The sequence below is a fragment of the Poecilia reticulata genome, linkage group LG22 (assembly GCF_000633615.1).
Source record: "Poecilia reticulata strain Guanapo linkage group LG22, Guppy_female_1.0+MT, whole genome shotgun sequence".
Lineage (NCBI taxonomy): Eukaryota > Metazoa > Chordata > Actinopteri > Cyprinodontiformes > Poeciliidae > Poecilia > Poecilia reticulata.
This window is the reverse complement of record NC_024352.1, coordinates 12,381,813-12,398,665: the sequence shown is the minus strand read 5'-3', so window position 1 is coordinate 12,398,665 and position 16,853 is coordinate 12,381,813. Positions and strand designations below refer to the sequence as shown.

Sequence of the window (16,853 nt, the reverse complement as noted above, 5' to 3'; positions counted from 1 at the left end):
TTTTTTTTTTCAAAGTCCTTTTTTCACTTTCCTCTGTGTGAAACCGATCCCAATTGCTCTATTGACTTTTACCATTTCCTCTTCCTGTCTGAGAGTGGGCCCTGGGGACTGGTGCTTTAGCATAGATGAACTCTGAGCTGATTGGAGGGGACATGCTCACTTTACAGGGACTTGCACAGATAGAAGCTGATTTACTGGGATGACGTGCAGCAATGTTTTTTTTTATCTGGTGTCAGTTGACAAGAAAACCAGTCAAGACAAGTTTATTGGTGAAACTCCATTCATACCCAGTGAGTTTTACAGGTTGATAAGAAGTCAATTTTTTCACCTGTGGAAAAGCAGTCGTTTTCAAACATTTTGGTTGAAAGTACTCATGGGCCATTTATTTGATTAGTACTTCTTTTAGCTTTTTTGGCGTGCTCAACAATAAATTAAATATCATATTTTGATACAACAGAGACAACAATATGAGTTTTGTCTGTGTGTAAGTACATCTGAAAAATAAGAACGGTCTTACACGTTTGTTAAAAAAAAAAAGCTAAAAAATTTTCAGTCGCAAATTTTTCATCTCAAAATTTTTTTGTGTGTTTTTAGTAATGTCACTCTTTCTTCAAAAAGCCTTGCTGTATTTTACCAAGCTCAGAATCGGTTTGGCCGAGTCTGCTTTTCAGTAAGCCACTGATTGGTTTTGGTCCTGTTAACTATGAATTTAAAATGAAAAAAAAAAAAAACATGACTAATAAGCGACTAATTATTTAAGACTGTTAAAGATTTTAATTTGTCAACATTTTTTGTTGAGTGCTTAACATCAGTTAAAATTCAACCTCTAAAGACTGTGAATGGCTAGTACTATGTGGGCAAATCATGGAAAAAGTATTTATACAAGCTGTTATTGCTTGTACAAATATTACTGTACTGTACTAATGCATTAACTCCGTTTCCCTGCACCATAAACGTCACATCAACATTATTATTTATAGCAGCAGTCACGTACCGCCTCTCATAAACACAACGTAGAATGCCTTCTCCTTTGCATTACAATTATGTTTTAACTTTAAAGTTTTATCTTCAGAATCAAACCGCCTTGTTAAATAATATTGATATTATTTATAATTTGTGTTATTATGTTGTTAATATACATTATTTTTTTTCCAGCTTTATTGGACACACCCTCGGTTGAAAAAACGCCTGACCTATAGACCCACAAAATCATTTGCTAATAAAAGCACCTGTCTGACAACATGAAATGGGCCAAAAGATTTGTAAAAGCTTCACATAATAAACATCAAGTAATTGACAACCATCATCCTGGAAAGTGTTTGAAAGCCTCATAAATGGTTTCCTGACTCCAGCAAACCACAAGAAAGCCATTATCCATGAATAGAGAAGAAACATTGGAACAATAATGATCAGTTTTCATTTAATATATCTAATAATTTCTTTTATCAGATTTTTTTCATTTACTAAATACAGTTTTAATCATTATATTGAATTGTTGTGCTGTTGTGCGATAATGTAATTGATCTCGGTTTTTAAAATTTTTGTTATTGTAATTATTAAAAATTGCATAAAACCTACAGAATGCCCACATGTCCACGTTTTGTAATGTTCATTACTTCTCGTGTTATTTCCCATTTCCTGTCTGTCACCTCTCAGCCCCCCAACCGGCTGTAGCAGCAGGTCCCGTTCCCTCGCCCTTGCACCCACCCACCACACACCCCCGCTTTTAATCACACCAGGTTAATTAAAAGGCCATCGTGCCTTACTTCGACCCACCCCTCTGGCTTTATTACCCCCTCGTCGTATACTTGCTCTGCTGCTTCAGCCACCCCTGGCTACCCCTCATCACACACACACTCACACTCTCTTTCAATCACGCAGAAATGGGAGCTCACCTTGGCAATGGCAGGGAAGGCTGAGGGGACGAAATGAAGGAAATGAGAGACAGGAAGCAGTGTATTAGCATGCGTGTGCGTGTGTGTGTGTGTGATTTGGGAACTGAAACAAAGGTTTGTAGGTGGGTGTGTGTGGAGGGGGAGTGCCCAAAGTTCAATGTCATTAATTGGTCAGCATTTGAATATTAAGTGAAGAAGTCTGTTAATTAACAGGATAATAAAAGTGCTGCTGGGTGTAAGGGGGTGTAGGGAGGGTCGGGTGGGCTGGGGGCAGCAGAGGGGGGAGTAAAGGAGGACAGGCTGTGGAAATGGAGGGCATATGGCGAGATAGTGAGGAGGAGGCAGAGAGAGGGAGCGAGGCTGGGCGCGAGGTGATAAGAGGGAGAGAGACGTCCGTGGGTAAAGGTCTGGCAGTGGTAATTTGCGGAGAGCCGCGTTAATTGTCATAACCTTTTAAATGGCAGAGTTTATCGGAGTCCTCTAAATGTCCCCGTGTATCGCCACGGCAACCCTGGGCCTGCCGCACTCTGATTGGCCACCACAGACGAGCACTTAAGCTTGATGAGTTTTGAAGCAAAAACTAAACGATGAAACTAAAAAATAAATATATATGAACTGTATACTGTGTCAGTTTTGTAATATGTGTGCGTGTGTGTGGGTGTGGGTGTGCGACAAAATGAATGCAATGTTTTTAATTTAGCGTCTCTTTTTTTTGTTTACCTTAACATTGACTGACATTCGCTAATTGCTCGGCCAGAATTTGCCAGTTTTTTTTTTTTTCCCTTCTTTTCTTCCCCCCATTTTTTGATTTATGTTTGTTTTTGTACTGCGGAGCTGCAATTCAAATGCAAATGAACAAGAATGAGAGAGGTGTTTTTGGAACGGTTAGGACAATCATAATGGCTCAAAAATAAAGGTGTGGGGTGGGGGGTGCAGCGATAGTTAGCTACGCGGCACCCTAGGGGCCTCATTTAGCTGCCATTTGTTAGGAAATGCCGCTACATTTGTTCCTGGATTCAGACTTCACAGACCAAAAGAGAAAACAGACAGTACCCCCCCCAAAAAAATGTCACAGTCAAAGTCACGCTCGCCAAAACACTGCCATCGTCCCTCAGCGCTTTAGCAAAAATCATGTGGGTGTACACTAGTTATAACGGTATGCCAAAGCAAGTTGAAGAGAACGGGTGGTAGGGCTTCTGGTGACAGGGACTTGCAAAACGTGTGTGAAGTGAAGACGGGCTTTGATTTGATTGGCTTGTGTAGGAGAATAAAAGCAAAAACCCTGGCAATGTTAGCTCCATCTGACATCATCCCTGAGGGAAAGCCCGTACAAATGCAGAGGAGTGTGTCGAGTAAAGTAAATGTGTGCATATTAATTTTCCTCTGAGTCTCTGAGTGCGTTTATATCATTTTTTTATATATATAATGAAGACTTTCCTCGCGGTTGTGTGTGTATGTGCTTGTGAGGATCTTGTGGCAGAGCTCAGGTCTTTTCTTGTAGTCACTTTGAGCTAAAGGTCAGGGGGATTGCTGAGATAGAATCCAATCTGAAGGACACGGCACTAGAACAGGCCCTGCTACAAATGGACCTATTAAGATAGGCTTCAAGCACACACAAACTCACACAGCTGCACACACCACTTGGTGTTAAAAACATATACTGATGCAGGCGATGTGCTATACACATCTTTTTTCCATTCTAATGGTCACCTTTTACAGTCGCATGGGCCTGCAGTTGGTCAGGTTGTCCTATGAAAATTCAGAATGTAGAAATTCTGTTTAAAATAGATTAGAAAACACTTTTGTAAAAACGTAACACATTAGAAACAAAAACTGCTTTTGGATATTATTTTAGAAGCAGAAAAATAGCCGTAATCATTTTTGCTCTCGCTCTTGAATGTTGTTTCAGGCTGATTGGTGTTGGCTTGAATGTGTATCAGAACTAAAGCAGACTGTTGAATATGGATGTCCTGCTCCCCACCTCCAGCTTGATGTGAAAATGCTGTTTTGTGCAAAGTTTTTTTGTTGTTGTTTTTTTATTCAACAAAGATTTTAGCACATTTCTCTTGTCAACAGCTTAGCCAGTATAAAGTTAAACAAGTATGTTTTTTATGGTAATGATAGAACAGGTAGGACTACTACAAAAACTTTGTTTTTTACAGAACATTTGGTTATTGATCTATGACTGGGTAATAAGGGCTATGAAGAAAATCGAAAAAGTAAACTTATAAGAATAAAGTCCTAAAATCATGAGAATAAGTCAGTATTATGACTTCTCCATATACTCTGTGATAATTGATCATATGGACATCAGAGGTGTCTTGATTTTTAAATAGGACACAGTGAATACATCACCTTGCAAAAAGTATTCACACCCTTTAAACCCTTAAAATTTTGTCAAACCAACCTTCATATATTTTGCATGAATTTGGTGCAACAGGAAATAAATGTCTTACATAACTGTGAAGGACATTGCTATATGACTTTCAAAAATGTTAATAAAAATATCTAAAAACACTCAACACTTTGCACATCTAGAGATTCAAATAGCCAATTCTTTGCAAAACCATTCGAGTCCATATGGAGATTGTCTGTGAACATCCATGTCACACTGCAGCTTTTCTTTTTTTTAAGAAACTTTAGAAACAAACAATCCCCTTGACCTTTAGCTCAAAGTGACTTACATGCGAATATTTTGATCTAAGCGAGTCATATTCAATAAATTCAAATATTGTGGAAAGGTTTATTTTAGTAACTCAATTAACTAAGTGGAGCACGATTAATTACATGCAGAGGATATGTTAAGCCTTTATTTCTGTTAATTATGATGATATCTTTCCTAAACACAACAATTAAGATTAGAATATTACATCAAAACAAACAAAAAAAGACATTTTAATACAGAATGAGTTATTTTTGAATCAGACAAAACTAATTGGAACTCATATTCTAATGTATTGAATATTACTGTATGTTTGAAAACATATATTTATGTGCTCTTAGTGTATAGTCTTTGAATATTGGTTTCAGGGTGGAATACACCATCCATAGTGAGTAACTTTCATGTTTTCACATTGGTGGTTTGATTTTCCTCCTCTAGCCAACTTATTATCCCAGCAGGGTATCTGATTACCGGCAAGATATAGCTGCTGATTGCCAGAGCTCTCGTTCAACTTTGGCCACTTTCTCACAAACTCTAACCACCTTCCCTGTCCCCCTGAAGATGATCATATATGCTTGTGTGCAAGGGATATGGTGAAGTAGTGTGTGTTGGAACCTCTCTTAAAGAGATGCAATTAAGCTTAATTTTTAATGAATATTAATGGCATTAGCATGGTATTTGATAGAGATTTGCATCTGCCAAGGTGCAGGGGAAAGGAAGATGACTAATTTATTTGGTAATCATGAAAAGAGCAGTGGAGACGGGGAGAGATGAGGAAGGGAAGGATGGATGTGGCATTGATGAAGACTGAGAGAAAGAAAATGCAGAGGTGTCCCAAAGGTGACGAGGGGGAATTCGTTTAAGAGGAAGAAAAATCTGAGAGGAAAATGTGTGGACCAGCCAAGATGAAACATAACTGAGTGATTTTGATTCTTGCAAAGATGAAAACTGTTGAAAATGAAGCAAAATGGAGCAGCGCGACAACAATTTTTGTTTTGCACACAAAGTTTTAAAAAGCAAAAGTGCCGAGAGCAGAACAGGGCTCTGCACAAGGGATTAAACGTTAAAAGCTAAAGAATTAAAAATATATATATATACATATACTGTGACAAGTTTTGTTTCTGTAAGGCACATCCAATACTGACTGTTAGAAGACGAAAGATTAACATCTGGGAAATTGCTTTGGTTGCTTTCTCTTTTTCACCCAATGACATCAAACGCTCACATGCTGTCATGCCAGTTTCTCTGCTTTTCTGTTCTAAGAGCGTGAATTGAAATTAGGAAAGCGTGGCGTGTGCTTCACCTGGCTCCCCTGCCAGAACACGTGGTTGGCAGTCAGCCAAAAAGGTGCAAAAGAAGTTCCTTAAATGAGGTGTGAGCGGCAAGGGGAAAGTGTGAAACTGATTAGTGTTCGTGTCCTCGTCTGCTAATTTACCACCAGAGAATCTAAACAATGCAAAAACAATTAACTTAAAAGCTGGGTTATGATGCAAGCTATGTTTAAAACATAGTTTGCTCAAGTTTTGGACTAAAAAACAACAAACAAAAAAAAACTGTCTGCGAGCGATAAAAACGCATTTCTGCTTTCCGCTCCCTGCTTGACTCTCACTTGCGCCTGATTTGAGTTGCTGGTGCAATATTGATTTACTTCTGCATAAAACCTCTCCGGCTCTATATATATTACACCACATTCAGCAGTCATCTATTCAATCAAATCTAATATTACACTGCCTTTCCACACAGCTGTCTAATAGCATTTAACTCACAGTTTGATTCCTGCATTCCCTCATGTACTTCAAACGCTTTCCTTCAATATCCTTCATTCGCTTCCACTATGCCAAGATGAAGTCTTTTCAAAAGCACTGAGGATGAATGAGTGTCGCTGCAAGTGTGTGCGTGTGTGAAGACAGGATTAGCTGTGGCCTTAGGCTTAAGGTATGGAGTGGAGTGTATTTTAGAGGCTTCTAAATTAGCTGGGAAATGGGATTTTGAGACAATGGACTGTAAAAAAACTCAAATGAAAGGACGCAATTGCAGCACTCCTTCATTTGGTTTTTATGTACTTTCGCTCTCACTTTTTCAATTCAGTTTTCATCTTTTGTCTCTAGTCAGGGATTCACAATATCTGTGTCTCCTTTGCGTCTAACCTTTCAGACTTCTCTTTCATCTCTCTTTGTATCCCCTGTCTTCTGTGTTCATCACATATTTAACTGTTATGATGTAAGAACACGACCGTAAACAGTAGTAAGACGCTAACCTCACTTTGACCCACTTAAAACCCCCGAGAGTACACACACACACATGCACGCCCACGCACATATGCGCTCATGCACACACACACAAACACTAGAGACTCACTCCTGTGTAAATATTGAACTTGAGTCAGCAGCCTCTTTTCTATTCTCGGTTCCCCGTGTGTGTGTGTGGGTGTGTGCGTGTGTGTGTGTGCGTGTGTGTGTGTGCATTTTTCTTCATGAGCCATCCACATGTGCGTCCACTCATCAGAAGGCCACCACGCATCTTCCTGTCCTCTCTACCTCCTGCCTTTATTTACCTGTGGAGGTGTATTTGTGTCGGCGCAGGCCTTCTACTTCAAACACGTCCAGCCATGTAATAAAAGGCTAATGTTGGGCATGCATCTATGATGTTTGTGTGCACATATAAACACAGATTGCTCAGGGGCTTGACACAGAAGCTAACATAAAAAAAGGTCTTCTGTGTTGTGGTCCTGTTGTCAAGCATCTTTCAGTGCCCACCCACCTCTAGGACAATGTACGGTCCTCTAACTGAACCAGATCTGGTAGTTACTGCGGTTCCCCTCCGGCTTTCAAACATGTTTAGGAGGGGAGTGTGTTCATATTCCGTATTGGAATAAAAGTTGATGTGTCCCAGCATGTTATATTATGCAGTTAAGGGTAATTATTATCATTTCCAAAGTAGATTTATAAAAATTAATTATGAAAGGATTTTTTTTTTGACCCTATTAGTCAAAATGACGGACAACATACAAGTCTAGTGCAACCTCTTATATACAGTACAGGTGTGTATAAAGTCAGATTCAGCTCCAATTACATGCAGTCTAGTGCTTACAATCTGCAAAACAGATTAATCGCAAAACAATTAACTGAACAATAGAGTTCAGTTAAACATTAAATAACAAATGGTTAAAAGTTATTGAAAGAAGTCTAGATGATTGCAAATCAATGATTTTGCAGCAGCCCTTCTTTCCGAACAAGCATGCAGTGACGGGGTTGGACCAGAACTCGTTTAAAGAAAAAAAGAAGAAGAAACCGCTGATGGATGTTCTGGTTGAAATACCCATCTGCCCAGACTATTTGAGACATGAGTGCGGAGTGAGCAGACACAACAAGAAAAAAAACAAAAAAACAAAACGAAAGAAACAAAATGTGAGTCCAAGAAATCAATGGCCTCAACAGCTTCAAGTGGCTTCAAAGGGAAGGAACTAAAATCTGTAACCAGGGGTACTTGCTTTGGGAAAGTATGAGGAGGCTGAGCAAAACATGGCATCTTGAACCATCAATAGCTTTTTCCTGGAAGGAAATACAACTAAAAATATTACACTGAGTCAAGTATACTTTCCAGAGAAAGACAAAAAAAGTGTGTCAAAACTAATCAAAATTTCTGTTGAGGAAAGAAACATAACTCAAGACCAAAACACTGCAGAAGGCCCATATATTTTAGGAAAGACATACAATTCAAACAGTTTGTGTAGCTGATTAAAGCAAAACTCTGTCAATGCTTTCTTTAAGAATAGAAACACAGCTAAATACTGACACAGCGGGCCAGATGCACTTTCTGTGAGAAAGAAAAATGGAGAACATGCACAATGTTGATCACAGCAAAAGCTCATTCTGTGGCTCTGCCAAGGAAACCCTAAGCCAGGAGTGCTTTTTGGGAAATTAAAATAGATTGAATGCAGAAATTTGATGGCACCAATAGCTCTGTGAGGTTTCTATAAAGTAAAAAAACATAACTTAACACTGAAGCACTGACCCATGCATACCTTCAGTGAATTTAAATGAGAATTGAATTAATGGCAATGGCAGCAGTTGGTCTGTCTTTGACCCAGCCAAGGAAAATGCTAAGATAAGTTTAGAATTACTGACCTGTATGTTCTTCTATGGGAAAGAAACAGGAAAGCTGTCACCATTTTCTTTTTTGTTTATGGCATTATTCAGTCCATCTGTGACTCGGTCCCCGAAAAGAGACACAAGTAAGCACTGAGTCATTGACCCAGTTGTAATTTTTATTGAAATAAACAGCTGTTACTATACTTATGCAAAAAAGCGTACTCAATTCAGGAAGATATTGCATTTAGGTAAAGTTTTATACAGTTCTATTTGAAACTATAACTTGAGTTTACTATTTGAAATAAGGAACTTTTATCCAAATAGATTTCAAATTTAATCAAGCAATTATCAGACCATCATCAAATTATTAGACAAATAAAGCATGTGTGTCGAGTTTTTTTTTATTATTATTTTTAGGAATTTAAAAATAATTTGCATTTTGAATTTACACTCTGAGATAGTAGGGACTGCCACGAGCATGTATAAAAACTCACACGTATAGGATTTAATTTCACGGACACTTTGACTTAATTACAAGTAATAATTGGATGAATGCTCTTTACTATTATTAGCAGCTATTAAATGAGTTTGTAAAGGTTTGCATAAGAGAATGAAATGAACTCTTTAAAAGGTCCCGATCATTCCTTCATCATTCATACTCATCCTGAAGCTAAAATGACTTTACAGTTAATAATAGACCGGTTTTCACATGATACATCTCCTGCTGTGAAGGATTATCTACTGCTATAAAATGATATCACCTTGCTGACAGAAATATTGCCCACCTACTACAGTATAATCACACCATGGATAAGAAATCAAACTGGAGGGGAGAGATGGATTTTGAGTTGTGTGTGTTTCACATAAACACATGGTTGCGTGTGTAGCGCGTGTTGCATCTGTTTGTGTGCGTGAACGGCTGTGTGTGATCTCTCGCCGCGACTCGCTGATCAGTTATCACTAATCCCTCCACTCAGAGCTCTTTAACAAGTTGCCATTGTGCTGCCGACACTTTACATGATGGAGGAACGACCTTCATGGTGAATGAAAAGAGGCAGAGGGAAGGAGGGAGAGACGCAGACGGAGGGAGCGAGAGAGGGCAACACCTCCGACAATGCAGAGAAAATTGGTTTACACTAGATAGGCTTGTGATTACAGAGGGAAAGAAAATGACTTGGATTGAACAATGGGACTGAGTGCATGTCTCGATGTGGGTTTGTATGTGAGTGTGCATGTTTGGAGGATTAGTGGGTGGTTAGGCTGGATTTGGTTGAAATGAATTGGTCGGCGTGATGCGCTGATCGGCGTGCGTTCCAATGAGGTTTCTGCGTATTCCTTCGTACACAGTGTGCCGTTTGCGTTTTGACTCCATCCAGCCAGGAACGTCAGAGACTGTTACAGCCTCGTAAACCTAAGAATGTCTAACAGTTTATTCTATCCCTTCAGCACTTTAACACAGTTATGATGCTCCTGCCTTATTAGCAGCTCGTGGTGTTGACATGCTGTATTTATGAAGTCACTGATTTTTGCTTGGTAAAACATCCTGAAATGTTACATGTTTGGGAAAACAAAAAACAAAAAAAAAACATGTAAAATATCTTCCATGCTTTTGTAACATGTTCCTCTTTTTAAGAGAAACAGACTTGTGTTGGGATATTTATGCTCAGGGAATTTACAAAAAGTTCTAACAAACTCTTGTTGCAGAAAAGTAAAGTTTAACTGACTAAATGATTCTGTTACATTTATTTTGTATAAGTAATCTGGGACAACAATTGTGACACGAGTAATCTGGCTAAAAACTTTGTCTTGATGGGATGTTTTTTGTTTTGCCACTGAATAAATGTACTCAAATTAGATGATTGACTTTTCTAAAGCTATAATAATAATAATAAAAAAAACTTGCTGATTTTTTTAGTTCATCTCTGAAAAAAGCTCAATATTTTCAGATATTTTGCAGCACATTCAATCTCAGTTTTTTTTTGTTGTTTTTTTTTTGCAGAACAGAAAATGCAGAACAGTTTATCAGAGAGGGTTTTGCCATTTTATATTTCTGTCTCAATAGAGCATTAAACAGAATCAAAAATATACTTCATATTTGCACACAAAGTATATTTGCAAACTTTATGTGTGCAAATATAACTGCAAAAGTACTTTATTTCCTTTCTAATGTGTTTTCTTTTTGTCTATCATGTTAGGAGGCTCAGCAGGAAAACTACAGCATGAGAGGACCTGGTCCGGGGAATTCTGGGAAGACCAGCAACGAGGTCGGAGTCGCCCAGGACCGTCCTTCCAGTCTGCCGGTGAGTTGTTGTCCGCACCATCCCAAAAAGCACTGTTGTTTTAAATCTACACCACACTACAGGAATTTTCCGATGATACAAGTACACTTCACGTTTTGAAACTACAAAAAGAGAAGAGGATTTCTTTTATCTTTCCACAATATGTAATATATTACCATCTGACTCTGCAATGTTGGCTTAAAGCTCTTTTGTCTAATCAGAATCCTCTGCTCACCTTGTGACCCGCTTCTTTGTCTGACATCTCAGGGGATTTGACTGCTCATGTCAGAGCTTACGTCTGTGTTTTGACTGGTGTTCATGCCAAAGGCAAAAAGGACACTGTTTATCTCGCCACAGCCAAGCAGCATACATCCACTCTCATGCACACGCACACACACCCACACACACACACGCACACACACACACACACACACGCACACGCACACACACACACACCCACATGCACAGACAAGCATATGCACCAAGCGAAGGCATTCTTTCTGAGCACACTCGAACCCACATGCGCCAACCTCTTAATGTTTGGCTGAGTTAAAAAAAAAAAAAAAAATCGTTGAGCAGCTTGACTGGAGGAGTAATTGAGAAGAAATGGTGTGACCAGCTTGATCTGAAGTATGAGGGTTGCTCTGGCTTTTTTTTGGCTCCACTAATTGCTTTTTTGCGCCATCATTTCTCTCCCAACAAATAGACATTTGCAAATGGTCGCAAATATTGGCACTGCTTGAGGTGCGTGCAGTTTAATTTACCAGATACTTTGGAGAAGCCCCTGGAGTGGAGGAATAAACTGCAAGAAAAAAGTAAATTAAGTGTGCAAACTCCAATTAGGCTGCGAATTTCTCCTCACACCAGTTCGTCTAAAATCTGTGCACGCTGGTCGTCTCGGCAGACATTGACGGTTGACTTTTCTTTGTTTCAAATCAGTGCTGACTTATCTATCATTTGTCGAGGGATTCCAAACTGGTAGTGAGACATACTTTCTTCTCTTTTCCCTTCCTAACGCACTAATAGTGTGTCATCTGGCTTCATCTTGGTGTTTCTCCTTTTTTCTTTCATTCAATTTCTCCCACACTCTTTCACCCGCTCTCCCACCTCCCATCTCCCCCTCTAAAGCAGCTCCATGAAAGCTCTTTCGCCTCCTGATGCTATAATGAGAAACGGCCTTGATATATCAATGTGTGAATCCGGAGCGAGAGAGAACAAGAACAAGCCGAGGAGCCACAGCAGTCGCGGGGGCCGATCTATTTGAACCGGTGCCACTATCACCCCGTTATTCCCTCACCACTTTAATCCCGGCGTTTTACCCCTTTGGGTTCTCTGTGTGTTTTCACATCTCGTCCCGAAGCACGTGGCTCGCAGAGATCCTAATCGGCAGCAAGTTTTGATGAGAGACACACAGAGAGATGGAGGGGGGGATAGATAGACGGTGATGGAGAGCAGGAGAGAGAAATTGCTCCGCATTTTGCGAGGCTCTTCTAGCAAGCTGTCACGGTGGAGATGTAACCGCTTTTTTCTCCCTCTATCTCTCTCTCTCTCTCCCTTTCTCACTCTTTCGTCTGCTTTTGATGTCAGATCTAAAGCTGCTGTCATCCTTTTCCCCACTTCTCCCTCTCCCCTCTCCCGTCTCTCTCTCTCTCTCTGCCAGGAGCGAGGGAGAGCGGGTCGGTGAAGAGTCATGTTTTTGTTTTGGGATGAGTCTGCCGTGTGATCTGGCGGGATTTTTGAAGATAGACCAAAGGGAAAAAAAGGCTTCAGTAACTTACACGACTGAGAGTCATGATGTCTCTTATGTCTTTTGAAATGTAATTTTTTGGATATACATCACTGCGCAATTATGTATTGGGAGCTTTTCTGATCTAAAATCAGTTCACTTAATATATTAATTACTTTAAAGGGCATATATCATTAGCTCATGATAGCTGTTCTGTCCCTTCAAAGGAAGCTTTAGAGTCATGATGTTAACTTTAGAATGCCAAATGAGGAAATTAGTGTAATCCAACGTCCATTTTAGATAAGCACAATGAAAATAAACTCTGGTATTTGAATTAACTACATAAAGTCAGTATTTAAATGGACATTTATTCAGTACGAAGCAGGAAGTCAGGAAAGATGTCTGAGAGCAGTAGCCTGAATACCTAGCAAACAGCAACAATTGGAGAATTGTAGCAGCACTTGGTGGTGAACAGAATCTGGCTATAATTCACCTCATAATGGTTGACCACCAATGACAAAAGCTGAAGCACAGAAGCACTCATTTCTCCATACAACTGTGTCACCAGAATACTCCATGTTTGCTTGCCATCGAATGTTGGTGCAAGTCTGCCCCCCCCACACACACAATCAGTCAGTCTCTGACATGCAAGGGTAAAATTGCTCTGCAGTGATGAATGAGGACACACCCTGTCACAACATTTAAGCTGTGTGACTCCGTCTGAAGTTAGTTTGCACACAGCAAGATGCTGTTTGGCCCTGAAAGTCGATTTGAGTTACTCATTGGAGATGGAAGGGAAGTTAAAGTACTCAGATACCATCTGTAGTGAGATATCTCTCCTTGATTTGGCTCCAACACAGAGAAAAAAAAATACTGTCAATCTGCAGCTAATTATTGTGGATAAATGTGTAAGAAGAATGCTTGGAGAGCAGCTAAATCATGACATCAAAAAGTAAATATCACTTTTTAACGTCACACTTTCTTCCCTATTGGAACTTTATGCTCACAAACAACACTTGCAGTTATCTCAATGGTCAGACTGTTGACTCCCAGCTCGAATCTCTTCTAGCAGAGATGGGATGCAATGCACTGCTGGTTAAACAATTAACCTTTATTAATTGTCTACATTAATTTGATACAGGACGACTGCCAGTAAAAACATTTTCTCTATTGGTCTTAGATGTGTTGTTCATTTTGAAACTGATTATGCTTACATCGATTTGAAACCCAGTGAAGAACTATAGAGCTGATCCAACTTGGCTTTGGTTTTATGGGCTGTACTTATTCAACCCAGACATGTCACGTAAGAAGCCCACTGTTAGCCCAGGACCACTTTGTGCTGAACTAGCCTCAGGTCAACTGTCTTTTAAGACAGTTGTGAAATCAGATAGGTGCTCAAAAGAAAAGCTCAACCTTCGAGAGAAAAACAAACAAACAGATGTTTAAACTTGCCTGTAAAATCCCATTCATTCCCCTCCCTAAACTGCTAACCTGTTGCCAGCACTTCTGCTTTGATTTTGTGTGGGAATCATTACAAATTTGATTTTGTTTCCCCAGTCAAAGGTCATAACTTTGGAAAGACTCTTATTTGATTGCTTTTCTTTCATGCCATACATCAGAAATCGCGGCTTAGATTGCACAGGGACTTGATGGAATCATGCTTTTCTCGGCTGAGTGGTGCCATTTTCAAAATTGCTCTGATTTCCCCAGGATGTGTGCAATTGCTGGTCAATAAAGGTAACATGTTGGTTTGCTGGCATTATTTTGGAGCTGGAGCGCGTGATTGGCACAGGCTGCCCTGTCGTCTGCTGCCTTGTTATTTCCAGCTGTGTTTGCGAGTGATTATTTGTATGTGGGTGAAAGATCCAACCTTTTTTTTTTCCTCTCTCTCTCTCTACACCATGGTCTCTCCACATCATTCCTTTGTATTTGTTGTCTTAAAGGGACAGTTCTGGATTTTTCTTTAATCGAGTCCCAGTTATGAGTTTATTTGCAGTTATTTTACTTGCAGTGAGCGCAATAGCTGCATGCACAGGCTCAAGCTAAGACTAATTTGAGAGAGACCAAAAACTGAAAGTGAAGATAGGTCTTCCACAGAAACTTATCTTCTCTGTTTAATATCTTATCATTTGTAATCAATTAAAACCGTCTTGCCTCAAGCTGTGTTCAGATTCATGACTGCTTACGATGCCCCAAAAATCTCTAAAACAAGGTTGAGTGAATTACACATCCACCCCTTGAGTGGTTTTATACGAAATAAAATGGGCAACTAAATACGGGGTAAAAATAATTTAGTAGTGTGACATATTTTTTTAGTAAATTACAAGTGTATGTAGATTTTGTACACATTGTATTTATTATTTGTAGGTCATTGTTATTTAAAAAATAAATTAGGAGTTGGTCTATCACAAAGAATGTAATTAATTTTTGGAGCAATGTATCGAAAAATTCTTCAGTTGTAAAATTGAAAACGCTGTTTTAATGTCTTTCTCTTTTTTAAGCTCTGGAAAAACAATAATATGGTGAACCAAATATGTATCAAAAAAAGAGAAAAGAAAGAAAAACACCCCACTATTGTAGCTAATTTCAAATTAGACACACTTTTTTGCTTTTGCTTTTAAATAGAACAAAACATTTAAATAGAATTCAGTTTTTTTTTAAAGATAATTTTAACTCTTAACATGGGAAGTGTATCAACTGACATACATACATAGATGTAACAGAGTGAGCAATAAACATTTTCACTTAACTATAAAGTTCAGTTGATTTTCATTAGGTGATGTATCATCCTTTTTAACTTCAAAATGAAAGCTTCATGTTTTTGTTCCTCTGCTCTCTTGTATAATGACGCATAAATTGAAAACATATTTTACTTTGAGTTCATTAACCTTAAAGCTCAGTTTTTATTAGTCATCATAGTGTACTCATTTACGTGGATGGTTTTACCACCTGACATTATGGCAGATGGTGCTGCCAAAACATAAAACAATTATTATAGAATATAATTATATATGTCATAAACTGATTCAATTATTTAAGAAGGAAATTATTTATTCATACACAATAATATGTCAGTGACCCATCTGCACAATATTAGTAAGAAAAGAAAACTTGTGATATTATTGTGAATGAGGATGTTGATTGCATATTTTATTCACATTTTTCTGGCTGAATTTTATAATTTCAGATTTTTTTTGCGCTGTGTCTTCTCCATTTTTAACATTATTATACAAAATCTATATGTTCAATCTGCTTCAATGGTAGCTATTGGTTCCACTGACAAAGAAGCAACACAAACACGACACTTATTTAGTTTTTTATTCTAACAGGAATTCCTTCAGGCTCTTATTCAAATCCTTAACTCTTAAACTTGTCTATTGGAATAAACAATTACAGACTGAATGCCAATTCCTGATTTGGTACCTCTTTTGCATATTTATCCAGACCTGTAAAATGACAGAGGCTACTTCTCCAAACTTTTTAACACTGCATAGGAACCTTTTGTTTTAATAAAAATCCCAAGCTATCCCTTCATGCTCCTGGGCCAAACTGCTTCTTCCTCTGCTTCAGTGAGGTGAGGACACAGGGTTTCAGACCCACAATCCCCACCCCAGCTCTCCGTCTCACTCCTGTTCCAGTCACTGTATGTTCCCAGCTCTCCTGCGCTCCCCTGACAGCCTGCCAAGCTGCTGCACAGCTTCCCATCCTCTGGGACATGGGAGAGGATGGCCAGCCATGTGGAAAGACAGAGTGAGAGCTGGGGGTGGGAGAGCGAGGTGAAGAAGCAGGGAGCGAGGGGGGAAGAGGAAGGGCGTGAAGCGCTGAAGTGAAACGTGGTTATCTTTTTGTCACTTGTTCAGGGTGAGGGATGTTGAATTCAGTCTGTGGGGTTTCAGCAGTGGTGTGTTATTCACACTGTTATGCACGCGCGCACACGTGCACGCACAGTGACAAAACCTTCTTGTATGTCTTTCAGAGCTCATTTGCCCCTCCTTGACTTATTTTCCATCAAACAAAAGGAAAAAAAAATATTCAGAAACATAATCTGTGTCTCTTCCTTCACGCCTGTCCACCTTAGCCTCCTCTGTTTCTCTGAGTGTGAGGTCATAAAAGATTGACAGGGCACAGCTGGAGAAGCCTGCAGCCCTCCCTTCTCCTTCACCACAACACCACACACACACACACACACACACGCACGCA

At 39.3% G+C, this 16,853-nt stretch overlaps 1 protein-coding gene across 6 annotated transcripts in view; it reads left to right on the top strand.

The window, feature by feature from the left end:
* The window catches only part of LOC103458589 (AT-rich interactive domain-containing protein 1B-like), a 199,298-nt gene that overhangs the window by 56,851 nt on the left and 125,594 nt on the right, over positions 1-16,853 (top strand). For all 6 annotated transcript variants that reach the window (XM_017302536.1, XM_017302539.1, XM_017302538.1 and 3 more), the window contains exon 4: positions 10,844-10,948. In XM_017302536.1, coding sequence (XP_017158025.1) covers positions 10,844-10,948 — 105 coding nt within the window. The remainder of the gene's footprint in view (positions 1-10,843; positions 10,949-16,853) is intronic.